Source organism: Saccopteryx leptura, chromosome 11 (assembly GCF_036850995.1).
Source record: "Saccopteryx leptura isolate mSacLep1 chromosome 11, mSacLep1_pri_phased_curated, whole genome shotgun sequence".
Classification (NCBI taxonomy): domain Eukaryota; kingdom Metazoa; phylum Chordata; class Mammalia; order Chiroptera; family Emballonuridae; genus Saccopteryx; species Saccopteryx leptura.
Window position 1 is genome coordinate 30684566 of NC_089513.1, and position 15168 is coordinate 30699733.

General features: G+C 49.7%; 1 protein-coding gene across 35 annotated transcripts in view; it reads left to right on the forward strand.

The window, feature by feature from the left end:
• Positions 1-353: 353 nt before the first annotated feature.
• Positions 354-15168, forward strand: part of CELF4 (CUGBP Elav-like family member 4) — a 307270-nt gene continuing 292455 nt past the window's right edge. For 9 of the 35 annotated variants that reach the window (XM_066353599.1, XM_066353586.1, XM_066353597.1 and 6 more), the window contains exon 1: positions 360-935. In XM_066353599.1, the coding sequence (XP_066209696.1) occupies positions 650-935 (286 nt within the window). In that variant the 5' untranslated portion in view covers positions 360-649. Of the gene's footprint in view, positions 936-15168 lie in introns of all 35 variants that reach the window. The other 26 variants (XM_066353594.1, XM_066353606.1, XM_066353596.1 and 23 more) reach the window with 8 other exon arrangements.

Genomic DNA, 15168 nt, shown 5'->3' on the forward strand with positions numbered 1-15168 from the left:
GCCGGAATCTCAGCGCCTCCCGAAGAGCCATGCGCCTGGCGCTATTTATAGCCGGGGGCCGTCTCGGACTGTACCACCGCCGCTCGCCGGGGCCGCCGACGGGGGAGGCGCGCTGGGCGGCACCGCCCCACGCCGCCCTGCTCCGGGCCGCCGCCCGCCGCCGCGCGGGAGTCCCCCCGCCCGCAGCTTCTCTCCGGCCCCGCGTCTCCCTCCTTAGTGAGCGCACACTCGCCGCCCCCACCCCTGGTCTGACTGGGAACTTGAACCGGTCCAGCCTGTTTAAACGGAAAGGACAGAGATCTTGTCTGTTCAATGTAAAAAAATTTTTTAAAAAAAAAGAAAGAAAGAAAGAAAGAAAAAAGAGCGAAAGAAAGAGGAAAAAAAGAAAGAAAAAAAAAATCAGATCAGACCGAAAGAGAGAGAAGAGAGGAGAGGGAGGGAACGAGCGGGAGGAGAGGGGAGAGCGAGCGCGAGCGAGCGAGAGAAGAGAGGAGAAAGAGAGAGAGCAGAGAGCGAGGTACAGAGAAACCGAGGGGGAGAGAAGCCGAGTGTGTGTATGCGTGTGCGTGTGTGAGCGCGAGCGAGCTTGCGAGGGAGAGGAGCGAGAGAGTGCGAGCGAGAAAGAATAAAAGGAAAGAAGATTTTCTCTATGTATATAAAGATGGCCACGTTAGCAAACGGACAGGCTGACAACGCGAGCCTCAGTACCAACGGGCTCGGCAGCAGCCCGGGCAGCGCCGGGCACATGAACGGATTAAGCCACAGCCCGGGGAACCCGTCGACCATTCCCATGAAGGACCACGATGCCATCAAGCTGTTCATTGGGCAGATCCCCCGCAACCTGGATGAGAAGGACCTCAAGCCCCTCTTCGAGGAGTTCGGCAAGATCTACGAGCTTACGGTTCTGAAGGACAGGTTCACAGGCATGCACAAAGGTGAGTGCACCTTACCCTCCCAACTTTGCCGGGGAGAAGGAGCGGGCGGGCGGGCTAGCCGGCCGGCGACGGACGAACAGGAGACGGCGCGAGAGGGAGCCTCGGGCGGACGCCGAGGAAGGAGGCGCTCGGGCAGCAGAGACCAGGACTGGGGTGCGTGGGGAGCTGTTTGCTGGGGCAAGGCTGGGTTTTGGGAAAAGGGCTGATAGAAGCGGTGCCGTGGAGAGAGCAGTGGGAGCAGAAGATGAATAGAAAAAGAGAGGGTCGAGGGTAAACGGGGCTTGTATTTTTGGATACAGCGATTTGAATGATTGGGATGGGGACAGCTGCACCGGCTGAGCCCGGGACGCTGAGCAGGAGACTGGCAGGCGCGCAGCCCGCCAGGCACTGAGGGTGCTGTCCATCGCCGTGGTGCTGAAAATACTAAGAGGAGATTTGGTGGTCTCCTTCGCTCCGGGCCAGAGTAGCAGAACGCAGCCGTCTAAAAAGGAGAGAGGTGACAGATCCAGAGATATTTTTATTTCGCTATCAATTTCACAGTAAACTCTCCCTGTCGAGCTGTGTACCTCAATAATGTGGTTGTGGTGTAAGTGGTGGGGGAGGGGGGTAGATATTTGAAGGAAGGAGGGACAAAACCTAAGGCGAGAATTAGCAAGGAACCAGCCATCCCCTGGGTGGAGTGGGGAGTCAGGGAAGCCTCCCCAATGATTCCCCCTTCTCAGAAAAGCGGGGCTTTGAGGGAAAAATCTGTGTGTGCAAGATATGCATTTGAAAGGGTGTAGCCTAAATGATCCCAAACTCACCATGCAGAGAGGTTTATAGTACATTATTTCTCTCCCTTGAAGCAATCATTGCCAGTGAGTGCTTGGGGGAGGGGAGACAGAATAATCAAAGAATTAAAACCCAGCAACTTTTTAGGAAAGTGGTCATGGGAATTGTCTGCAGCCTGCCTGTTTTCTCCTTGTTTTATTATCTTTAAGGCAGATGTGTTCAGTTGTAGAATGTGTGTGGGTGGCTGGTGGGTGATGAAATTAGTCCAGCGCTCTGTAACAGTAATGTATAGGATGTGCAGTGGGGATTAATCGGGGCTGGAGCTGTGTGGGCAAGTTAAATGCTTTCTGAGAGAGATTGATCATCAGGCAGGGAAGGAGCACCAGTCTAAGGAAGTTGTAAGGGATGTGTATGCACGTTCTGTTTTTAATAAACAGTAGTGTGGAGAGCCACTGAAGATACTGTGTTAGAGCTGGTGGTTTTAATGATGAAAACACACACACGCACATGCACACGCAAACCCACCCACACAGAGAGAGCAGCCTCATCCTTGGCCACAAATGGGCTATGAACAGAGCTGATCCTCCGGCACATTAGGTGCAGAGCGCAGAGCTGTCTGGCTTTCTAAGCAGCAGTGGTTTTCACTATCACAACCTCCCTCCTTCTCCAGCCCCCCCTTCATCCGAATACTAAGCACAGCTCCAAACTCTTCATAGTTGGAGTCCCAGAGAGCAGTTTTTATTGGCTTTAACATCTTCTAGCTTGCCTGCTGAGGAGTAAATCTTAAAGTTAATGGCATGTTGAGTAGCACAAAAATACAGCAGAATGGAAATATACTGGGTTTGTTGGGGTGGGGTGGGAATAGGGGCTGTAATGGAGAAAGAAACCAACCTTTATCCAATATGGAGAAAATGTTCAGAAGAGAAACTGGAAAGGTGGAATGGGGAAGCAGTGTTTGAAATAATATTTCCCCCCCCCTCAAGTTAACCATATCTTTGTAGTTTTTCCCTTTCCAGTCAAGCTCCCTAGATGCTAATCAATGTTTGTATCAAACCTTTGTCATTGTAACAAGCCCCCTAATTTAAAAATAGAGATAGTGAAAATTAAAAAGCATAGATAGGGAAATCCTTTATGCATCTAAATAAGCAGTTCATGTGCCAATTTCAGATTTTAAACTTAGAAAAAGAATCAGAACCCACTAGAGGCAAAAGACAGTTGTGAAGAACTGAGCTTCCTGTGAGATCTGGGTTGGAGCACTTTATTTGCTGCTTTATTTCAAATGAAGATAAACTTTAACAATATTCCTTGCTTTCTTCTCATGAGACCTTCTTGCTGGTATCATCACAGTTTCTACTGTCATTTGTACTCCCTTGTATTGTAGCAGAGAAGAATTATCATCATTTGTATCAAGAAGGTAGAGAAGGTTACAATATAATTATATTATATGCATCATGTATATATACACCTATCTGGTCAGGATTCCTAGGACAAGCAAAACTTCATATTCTAAATTATTCTTTCCCTAAACTGACTTACTCTGTGGGAAGGCAGGCCCGTTGGCCCCGGCATGCTGGGTGCCTCGTTGTCGCAGCTCACCCTTCAGAGCCTGAGCATTTTTTTTCCCCATGAAACTTCCTGCCTCTCCTTCCTCATATTTTTATAGGCAAGGTTGGGCCACAATATTCCTACCAGTGCCTGGAAGCTCCAAGAGAGCTGAATAAATGAGACAGTTTTTGAGGTCTGTTTTATTCAGTCCTAGAAGAGTTTGAACTCCTCCTTCAGTGATATAGTCTGATTTATTAGCTAAGCTTGATAAAAAATAATAATAATAAGCCTCTGGCCACCTTAAAAAATTACTCGCTTGCCATTGGTGATTAATTACTGTTAAGTCAAAAAGCATGATGAGGCTTGAAGAATGAGGGTTGCATTTGGTTTCTAAATTTTCCCCAACTCTAAATTGACAACAGGAGGCTAGGGATAGAAACATGCCTTTGTTAAGCCTGGTTTCCGGGCATATTTGTGACTCTTTCCCCTTCTTGAATTTCTAACTTCTAATAAATTGTACTGGGATTGAGGGACATCACGGGATAGTAGCCTCCAAAGTGGATGTCATATGTATGTTATTAGTTAAAAAAAAAAAAGAAAGAAAGAAAAATAAATAAGAATTAAATGGAATGCATGTGATTTCAGGTGGATATCCATTTGCTGGCCACCTGCTATTTCAGGTAACTAAAGAAGGAAAGCATTCTAAGGGTTAATGGAATACCTGCCATGCGTAGAATGAACCTTAAAAGGCAATTACTCCAGTCAAATTGGGAGTCTGTGGAGGAAGTAGTGGGTGGGTGTTGTGAAGCAAACCCAGCCATATCAGAGAAAGGCTGTTGAGCTGGGGAGGCAGCAAATATCAGTTGTGGACTGGGGTAATTACTGTAAAGGTAAATTTACCCCCTGGAGACCAGAAAGCAATTGGGCAGGGGTAGATCTGGGCACTAGGCTGAGAGAGAAAGGGAAAAAAGCCCCAGGATTACAATTTGAAGAAACAGCACCCAAAGAAGAAAACCCAGTTTAATACAAACTCTCGCAGCTAACTCTGAGTCTTCTTTTTCCCCCATTAGAAGCACTTTGAGAAAGATGGTTTCCCCAGGCCCCAAAGAGAAAGACATTGTGCTATTGATTTAAGAGGAAAGAGCCAAACTCCCGGGGTAGCAGCAGAAGTAAGCTCAGGACCAACTTTACCCCTTCCTATAGAATTTTTCTCCCTTGAAGAAGGGAACAGGTCACCCACTACTCTAATTCTTCCTTTCTCCCACTTTTTATTCATTTCTCTTCTCTTTTTATTTCCTGGAGGAAAAACAGAGTCAGTGACTGAAAATATATACATGCACACAAATATCCTTGACTGCTAACACACACATACATAGCAGATCACACATGAATAAGCCCGCAATCCATTCATAACTTTGGTCTTGCCTAGCAGGATAAAAGGCAGTGAAGACTGAGTTACTGGGAGACATAAAGACTAGTGCTCTCTGGATAGCTATATTATAATGCATTATCTTTGAAGTCATTTAAGTCCAATTTAAGTGGTATTTAGTATAATATTTATGAATTAATGTAATCTAAACATAGGGCTGTCCCCAAAGGTTTAAACAGTCTTTACTACTGATACGTGCTTGTTGCTGGAGCCTGCAATGCATTTTAATCTAAACAGCCAAGTCTATATTATAATCCCTCTTGTTAACTAGTCAGAACACATCTGTGGCCTGGATAACCACTCTACATCGAGATTTTCCCCGGCTGCATGGAGGAAAATCTAGTCTACTGGCAGCCCCGAGGGCTCCCAACCCAGGAGCCACAGCTTCAGAAACTTTAGCCCCTCCTCATACTTTCCTACTACATCCAGAGGAAGGCTGGGGACAGAGGAGTGGAACCTTATGTGGACTGAGCTCTAGAGAGTACATCGTTCTAAAATATACTCATCGCCAGATGCACAACCTCTCAGTTCAACGGCACCTGACTAGAAAATGCATAACGCCCTGTGATTTGGGGTGTAACTGGGAGGAAGGGCAAGGGTCATGAATATTTTTTGGTGATGTGTGACCATCTACATAAAATTATGTCTTGTATTTTCATGTAAAATGTAACAATTCTAAGAACATTGAGTTTCCACCACTTGACTTGAGCTGAGAGGGCTCGTTCTTCTTTTCCTGAGATAGGTGAATTAAAGCCAGTGAGGCTCTGATTTCTGTTTTCAAATGAGTCTCAGAGACAGTGAAGCTGAAGTATTCACACAGGCTCAATGAAGACAAACTTTTTAAAATTATTTTGAAAAATAAAAATTCATTTCTGTCCAGGAAAAGACTGGTAGAACGGCTGGGCACACACCTACAGTTTTTAGAAGAAAGATATGCCTTGTGAGAAAGAGGTATGGAAAATGGGATAGCTATAATAAGAAAAAGAGACAAGTGTTTTTTTTTAAAGTAAATTTCACTAAAGAAAATAAGCAATAGTAATCATTAGAAACAAAGCTAAAGTAAACCACACCAACAGCCCCATAAAAAAAAACAACCCTTCAAATTCCAGATGTTGATGAGTGTCCTATTTAGGAGTAAAGAAAAAGTTATTGGGAAATTATTGCTTTATTTAAGCGACTAGTGTTTTTTTGCTGCTTCTACATGATTTCATTTCTCTTTTAAACAGAATTCCTCAGAATCAGCACAGAGATAAATTAATATGCACATGTGCACGTATATGCATCCATGTGAGAGCATGACTAAGCGCATCCCACACATATGGGAACCAGAGCTGGCCTAGATTTTTTTGCAATTCAACAGGGAGATGTTAACCCTCTCCCCTCCCCCAATTTTAATGGGAATTCTAGATTAGGTTGAAAGAACCCCCTTGGCATACTTTCACTCTCTCCACCTGCTCCAGTTGGCTGGATGTTCATGGCTTCTCCAACGTAAAAACACAACGAAAAGAAAAAGCTTTTCTTGAGTGAAGTCATGGCTTGAAAACAACCCAAAGGAAAACAATGACAAAAACGCATGCTGTAGATATGCCCCTCACAGGCATGTTGTAGAGTTATCAGAATGCTTTCAAAGGGTTGGTTTCCGGGGCATTCTTGATGCCCAATGATCTCTATACACTCCAGCAACTTGATTGTGGCCATTGCTGTCACTATTATTAGCATCATCATCCCCGTTATTACCATTTATATACCAGGAGGGGAGAGGGGTTTCTGAGCGATCACTTAGAAGATGTTCAAGACAACACTACCTCCTTGGTTGAGAGCTGGTCCTACTTGCCTCAGATGGATTGGGGGAAAACACTGTACAACTCACACATTCCATGTCATCAGAAGTTGGTCGGTTTCCAAACTGACCCAGAAGAGACCTCACTGAACAGAATTTGGAGTAGGCAGGCTATAGAAAAGGAGATGCAACAGAGAGGGAGGCCCAATATCCTGGGCAAGAAAAGAAAAAGGAAAACTGAGAGTTGTAGGGCCACAATGCCAGCTGGAAGCTGGGAGCGCTGGTTGACAGGGGCTGCGACTGCAGCAGCTTCTGAACTTGGAAGGGAAATCCCATGTGACATGCAGAGAGAAGAGCTAAGGAGTGTGAAAATCTGTGTGTTTCTGTGGGTACTGGAAGATTGAGGGAGGGAAGATGCTGCAGCCTGTGTGGGTGTTGGTGTGAGTGTGTTTGTGTGTGTGTGTGTGTCTGTCTGTCTGTCTGTCTGTCTGCAGACAAGAGATGACAAATGCAAGTGGCTTGGAGATGATATTAGAGGTAATTTCATCCTAAAGCCTATATGCATGATCAGGAAGATGGTTGATGGAGAAAAGGAGAAAATCTGGGGACAATGATACTGTCCTTGCGATTCTGTACTCGCTCACCTTAGAACTCGTGGCTTGGATTTGTCAATGATCTAAGTTCCGAGGTGGAGGTGTGCTCTTATTTATCTGTCTGATATCCCCACACGGAAGTCCAAGTTTGGAAGAGGGTTTCATTTCCCCACACACGTCACCCTCCGCAGGCTTGCTTTCCTCTGCTCACCTATTGCTATCCAGGATCTGAGTGGCAAGCTACAGAGCCCCACTCTCTGCAGAGATAATTCCCTCCACCCACCCACTGCATTCCCTTCCCCACCAGCTGCCCCTTGACATCCCAGCCCTACTTTTCAAACACACACACACACACACACACACACACACACGACATGGCCAAGTCAGTCATGCTGAGCCTTGCAAGCAGAATGCTGCACTTCCCCCAAAGGCAAGCAGGGTGTGGCAGGGATCCGGCTCCCCACCTTATGGACTCTCTACAAGAAAAGCTTATTGACCGCCACCCCCCTTTACCATTGCCTTTTCTACAAGCCTCTCAATGCACAGACTCTCCAAGAATCACAGAAAACATCAAATTCTACCCAAATAGCCTAGGGGAGGGAAACAGAGCCCCCCTACTTAGTTGCAGCCCACTTATCATCATCCTGCATCTCCTTTCTTTTTTCTCTTTGCCATTTAAAGTGCCCATGCAAAGCCCAGAGTAAGAACCAAAGGGATAGGTCCATGTTTCACTTGGCAACATAGGGGTGCAGTTAAAGATGCCAGGTCAGAAAGACAGTGATAGGGACAGAAATAGTGGCAGAGGAATCTCTAGATTGCTTGCCCTAAGGGCATCCTCCTTCTCCACCCATCCAGTTTCCAGTGGCCCTGGATGGGGATAAAGCTCAAGCTGCAGCCCTGCCCACAGAAACCAACCGGACAGCCAGGTGGGCAGGCCCAGGGTAAGTGCCCTCCTTTCTGGGTCCCTCTGTGAGTAGTAGAAGGGGATGCTTTCTGGACCACATATTCACAGGTCTTCTCCCCTTTCACCTGCTCCACACTTGGCTTCTCTTATTCTCCCCCTGTATCTCCCCTCCAGCATGAGCTGATGAATGCTCTTAAATGGAGTGATTCCCAGCAACTCCACTCAGGAACACGTCCTATGTGGACAACTGCAAGATGTAAATAAATGGCTGCCCCAAGGAGAAAGACATCGTTCTGGTACTGTGAGGATGAAACAGCCAAAAATATTGATCAAAGCTCAGGGGGGAAAAATTGATAATGAGCTGGCATCCAGCAAGAGTTAAATGACAGACACTTTGAAGGCCGATTCTGGACAGCGCATCAACTGATGTGATGTTACTTTATTGCAATCCGCTTGGCTTTAATTAATTATCACCTTTGTTAAAAGCATCTCCAGATCAAAGGTTCCTAGATACTTAACAGATCTTACTAACAAAGCCCCCATGCATTAGGCTATCCCCCAGCTCCCCAGCCAGGCAGCTAGCAAGCGTCCTTCCCCTTTTCTTCCCTCTCTCTAAGCTGTTGGCGTCATCCTCTTTGCTAAAGACAATTCTTTCTGCATAGCTGCTCTGTCCTAGGAGGGGGGTTGTGAGACGTGTTGTCTGCTGAGGGCAAGGGGCTGCTGTTCAGCAGCTGTTTTTAAAATTACACAACTGAGACTCAGTTCACCTTCAAATCTATCTGGCTGGAATGGGGAGTGTCGACCAAAGGAAAAAGCGTTCATGGAAATGCAAAAGGTGTGTATGTGTGAGTGTGTCTGTATGTGTTTGTGCACATCCACATAAATATTATGGGATCGATACATTTCACATCCTCTGCCTACACCTCTTACCTTCTCCCTCCTGTCTCTGGAGCACCTGTGCTCCCGTCGTATTTCACTCTGAGAAATGCTTGCAGCTGAAGCGTGCATAGATGATGCTGTATTGAACCAAGCCATTGTTTGGATTTGGTTGTGGAGTCTGAGTGCCCATTGAAGGATGCTTCTCACCTTGGTGGGATAGGTGGTGCCTAAAGAATCCACTTCTTAAGATATGTCAGGACCCTTACTCTCCAGAGTTCCCAAAACCGATACACTGACAGGTGACTCACTTGAAAGCAACCCTTGGAGTCATTCTAGGCAGATTTGAATGCCATACGTGGCTGTTTGTTCATTATTCTAATTTAATGATGCAGTCACACCTAATTAATCCATGTCTGGTTTATTCATACACTATGTCTGAGGATCCAAAAGATCTCTCTAGCTAGCTGGCTTCCCTTCACAAGGCCTAGTAAAGCGTCTACCCCAACAAGTGAGCGTGTCTGTGTCCAAACAGGAAAGGATCACTGTAGACTAATTTGATAGAGGTGCTGTCCCTGACTCCACTGTTTGTGCAGGTGGGAATGACAGCATAACAGAGAGAGGTAGCAATGAGATATGTGTGCCTGTGCAACACACACAGGTGAACACACAAAGTGTGCATTCTCCCACAGAACCCTACTGATAGCCAGAGGGTCATACCCCATGTGTAATAAAGGATAAGGCCTTGAGGAATGGCAAGCACTCCCATGACTGGGAGTTTCAGTGCAGAAGGTGCAGAGGTTGAGCTAAGTCAACCTCTCATCTCCAGCCTTAAGAAACGGGAGCAGGATTCATTGCTGCTGCTGCATAGAAAAAGACCGAGGCTAGGGGTGGTGTGCCCCCAAAGTCAACTCTGCAGCATGGCCTTCAGCACACCTTCCCATGGCAAGTTCTGGCCAGCCTGCTCCCAGTGAGTACTGTCTCTTGCCTGGCAGGTACATTGAGAGAACGAGGAATCAACCTAATAATATCCTTATAAAGCCAAGCCTCCTGCGCAAGTCCTAGGAGACAAGAGGCATCTAAAGATCAAACACTACATCACAGTGTATTTGTAGGAACTCTCTGATTCTGCTACCTCCCTATAATGCTCTAATTGACTATTTGATCAGCTCTAAAAGGGCCAGCATTCAAGACAGGCTCACACGCTCACATTCATGCACACACGCACATGCACACTCTCATATACATGTTCACCCACCCATCCAGGCACACACACTCACCACACAAGAACCTGCAAACGGACTCTTTCTTGCATACGCCACTGTACCCACACTGGCTCGACCAACTGGGGTAGATTTTCAGAGGAGATGCTTGAAGGTGAGTGGGAAGCACACACCTAAGATTGTACATGCCCTTCCAGTAATGGGCTTATCAATACCTCTTAAAGAAATGTGACAGCCAGCCCAGAGTGATTCAGTTGTGTGGACAAAGGTCAGCATATAGATATCCATTATTAATAATATCAATATCTTGGTTGACCAGTATAACCAGAAACTGTATCATGTCGCTGCTGATGCGCGAGGCAGGGAGGGCTTCGCGGCAACAGCAGGAAATTACGCGCATGTAAAATTAATCATATTGACTGGCTCTAAGAATACACGGAGAGGTGAAGATGTTGGGAGTGCTTGCTTTGGTGGGAGAGGGGGACCTTGTTCCCAGAGGCTTCATAGTCCTGAGCTCCTGGAAGGAGACCAGGGGGATGGAGGCGTCCCTGGGTGACCGATGAGAACACTCTCCCTCATCCGGCCTCTGCCTTCCAGCGGGGTGAGGCGGAGGAGAGGTGTTCTCTGAACAGGAAAAGAAAGAAATAGGATCCCCTAACCATTATCCACCCAACATCTTTCTCTCAAATCAATACTTGGCTTGGTTCGGTCTCACCGGATAAGGCCCAGAGAGCATCCTTGGACCCGGTGTGTGATGAGGTCTGTCTCCGAGGGGGTGGCATGGGCCTGAAGCCACATCCTCAGTTATGTGGTGGGACACTGGCCCGGGAGATGCCAGTGCGCGCTCAGAAACTCAGGGGTCCCAGGAGGAAAAGCATCTAGTCAAATCAATCACTATGATTGGGTTCTTGGGACCAGCAGAGGCAGGGCTTCAGGGCCCTGCTCCATTATTATTGCTGGTGGGAGCAGGAATATTCTAGACTTCCGAAAGCTACTGCTGACTGAGTCACAGGGAGTAGGAAGGAAAAGGAAGGCCACATATCCTAGCCCAGGAGTTCCCTCCAGGCATGCCTTGGACCCTTCACTCCCTCCTCCTCTGGAGCCTCCACTCCAGATGTTCCTGACCCTCACTGGCAGCCCCGGGCCACACCTGGCAGGCTGTTCAGAGTGAGGAGAGGGAAGGAGAGAATCCAGGGGCTGGGGGCTTACTCAGAGGAGAGAGAAGGAACAGGGCTGCCCAGATCACTCCTTTTCTGTGTTTCCAGAGCTGGTCGTGAAGGCAGCTGGCAGGGGGCCTGCCTTCGGGGCCGGGTCCTGCGTGGAGTGATGGCGTGAAGGCAGCTGGCAGGGGGCCTGCCTTCGGGGCCGGGTCCTGGGTGGAGTGATGGCGTGAAGGCAGCTGGCAGGGGGCCTGCCTTCGAGGCCGGGTCCTGGGTGGAGTGATGGCGTGAAGGCAGCTGGCAGGGGGCCTGCCTTCGGGGCCGGGTCCTGCGTGGAGTGATGGCGTGAAGGCAGCTGGCAGGGGGCCTGCCTTCGGGGCCGGGTCCTGGGTGGAGTGATGGCAGGAGAGGGGCTGCTAAGCTGAAGGAAGGCGGAGGAATGTGCCTCTGGCCGGATGTGGGATGGGTGTCTCAGGGCCGATGCTCCCCTTCCCTTAGGCAGCACTTAGGCCTCAGCAAACAGGCCAAATACGATCCTCCCTTAACCTGATCAGCCTCCCCCAACCCCCACCCCAGGGCGGCCAAGGAGGAAGCCTGTCCCCTTGCTTAATGCACACTTAGAGCCCCACCCCCAGCCCTCAGACCAAGGGTCTTGCCCAGTCTCTGTGCTCCCTCCAGAGTGACAATGCCCAGTCTTCCTAGCTGTGCCCCAGTCCCTGAGGCCACCTGGGACAGTTCCCAGATCACAGGACTTGCTTCCAACACAATACAGGCTGTTTGGCCACAGAGGGCGTGTGGGATGGGCACATCCTGGTGCCCAGCCGGTCTCCCTCAGCAGTGTTATGTCCTGTCCTCAGCCCCAAATCTGGGTCTCGCTCGGGGGCACTTGGAGAACAGCCCAGGAACCAGGCCCTTCCTCTAGACCTTTTCCTACCTTGGGGAAGGGTCCCCTCTCCTCCAGCGGTTGCCCGCCCTCTGACGGTGAGAGGGGGAACTTCCCACACTAAAGCGAGGGCCCCTGATGCCCAAAGGCGGCTCCAGGCTAAGCGTCCAGGAACTGCCGCCGACCAAACCGTTCCCGCACCTCTACGGGCCACGGTGGGTCACTCCCTTTCTGCATGGGAGCCCCTGTGTGGCGGAGCAACACAAGACCCTGGGCCACATACCTCGTTGGACAAGTTAGGCTGAGCCTGGGACACCGGCAGAGACCCACAGAACAAGAGATGAGAATCACCCTGTCCAGGCAGCATTGTAGTTCCAGTACAAATTTGAGTTTTGTTTGAATAACCAGTTAATGGTTTAGTGGGCGTTTTATTCTTAATTCCACATGTCGAGGCACCAGAATCTGCCATTCCTGTGCCTAAGGAAACAGGCCTGGGCTGGGGACCCAGGTGGCAGTGACCAGGTGGCACACCCACCCCCCAGCGGATGCAGCCGGCTGTCAGGAGAGAGGGGCACAGAGCAGGAGAGCCACCACTTATTCCAAGGCTTCATTTTCTCTTCCAATTTTAAAAAAATTAATTAAAACATAAAGCCTTCCTCTTTACTCTTATCTTATTTCAATAAGTAAATTATTAGGTTTATTTTAGAGTGAACTCTGCCGTATGGTGTCAGGAAAGTTTGAATGAAGAGTCGAGAGTGACGCCCGGGGCTCAGGCTCGGCCGCGGAGTTGGTCCCGAGAGAGAGGAGAGAAGCCCATGTTAGAGGGGCCGTTTCGGCACAGGCATAGCATGCCTTTAGGCTGCACTGAGTGACCCCTCGGTGGACCAGGTCCCAGCAGCTGGCTGGGAGGGGAGGAAACAGGAGCCTCCAGGCCACACACAGGAGCCCCTTGGAGCTCCAGGGCCCCCACCCCTTGTCCGTGGGTCACACTCTCTCCGAGGCCTTGCTTGGTTTTTTCCTAGTTTTTTAAGTTTCTCAGCAAAACATTAACTCTAAATGTTCTGACCCTGCCTCAGCTGAGCCAGTGCTTTAAAGGCTGGTCCACAGCAGAGGCCACACGGCAGAGAGGAGCGTGTCCCCAAGGCAGGCAGAGGCAGGAGCAGTGCCGTCACCAACCCGGCTGTAGCTGGCTTCCAGGATGCCCTTCCCACTATCCCCACGTGGGCAGCAGGGCCCCACGCTCACCCCCTTGGGCAGGTTTCTGCAAAGCAGAGAACACAGGGCGTTCATTTGGTAGGAGAGACAAACCACATTTCCTCCACAGGAAGCCCTGGATCTAATGGGGCAAATTCTGCTCTCCCTCAAAGGGTCCCAGATTCATGTGCAACTCAGGTGCCTGAGGGTCAAGCTCTCTCCTCAGAAGAGAAGACCCACCCTCACCATCACAAAAAAACTGGCTGTAACAAGGGGCAGCAAACCCACAAATATAAAACTACCTAATGCAAGTGTCCTATGTGAAGAATGAAGGAAACCCCAAATCCCAGGAACCAGCTACAGAGGCCAGCGGGCGGGGGTGGGAGGAGAGGGCAGGTGGGGGAGAGAGGCGAAGCTGGCACCGGGGAAGGAGGCAGAGCAGGGAGGCTGGACTGCTGACAAGCCGGTTGTTTTGTTTAGTTTCATTCCATTATGTTTTGTTTTTGTCCCACTGCGGTGAAGTCTTATTCTCAGGCTAGTGGACAAAGGAATTTCTCCCTTTGAATAAATCTCGACCCACCACCAGCCCGGCTGAGGGAGAAGGAGGCGGGGTCAGGGGCAGGTGAGTGGGCTGCAGAGATGGCGGAGGAATTCAGGGGCACACCGAGCTTGCGAGGAGGGCCCGCCTCACCTGCTCTGGGGCTGCAGTGTCCTTCAGCTGTCCCAACTGCAGCCCACTTGGGCTGAGAAATTACTCATAGAATATTTAAACTTGTGCCGTGTTCTCTGTCACCGAGGTGGGCATCCGTATTGTCCCCATAGGCTCACTCAGCTGAATGTCTCAACTGATCAGCTGGGGTTCTGGAGGTTAGAGTCTTCCCATACCCTTCACCCTTCCTCGGTGCTGCCCCCGGCCCAGGAACGGCTGGAGGCAGCCACGCAGTGGGGAGGACACGAGAACAGGGTTTCCTCGCTTGACACTGGTCTCGCAGCTGGAGGGATCTTGGCAGATCCTAGAAGAACTGCTCCCAGTGTGGACAGCACAGCACACCCAGGCAAGGGTGCCAGGCCCCTGCACAGTCTATGCACTGCAAGGGAGCATTCGGGAAGCCTCTCTCATCCCTGGGAGAGGAACCCAACCCAGAGGCACGGCGATAGATGAACTGAGTTTTGGGGCCGCAAACACAGGCTCATTTGTGGCTGACTCCTTAAAGGAGGAAAAAGCCTCTTGTAGGTCTTCCGTAGGGTTTGACCCGTGGCATCTTCCTGGCCACCAGGGTTTCCTCGGGGAGGAGCAGAACTGGGCTGTGGAGGAGCTGGAGTGACTACACTGCTCCCCTCCCTGCAGGGACATGGGGCCAGTGACGTGGACTTCCTGTGCCTTCCCAGCTCACTGTCATCCACCCTCCTCTACCCTCCCCACCCCGCTGTCCTCAGACCCTAGACCCCAAGTGCTCTCAGGCTTCCCAGCTCTCCTAGCACAACGGTCCCCAACATAAAGTGACCTCCTTTTCCTTTCCTTTCAAAGTCCTGCCCCTTGCTGATCTGACAAATCAAACTGGGCAGATGTGTCCCTGGCGGCTAATGGACATTAATGTGTTACCATTTTGGGTGACATGTGCCCTGGACGGGGACTGTTAGAGCCCAGGCTATAACCCGAAGAAACATCTCTAATAGAGGAATTTCCAGCAGAGTGAGGCCAGAGGGAGACACTGTGAGGCTGAGAGACATCTGGCTAATCAGAAGGGCATGGGCCGGCCTGGCCTAAATCTGTGCCATTGAGGACAAGGAACTCTAGCTCCCAAGTGGCAGGACCAGAGGACCAGACAGCTGAAGGCCTGGTCACCCTGCCCATCTCCCAGCAGGGCCAGCACA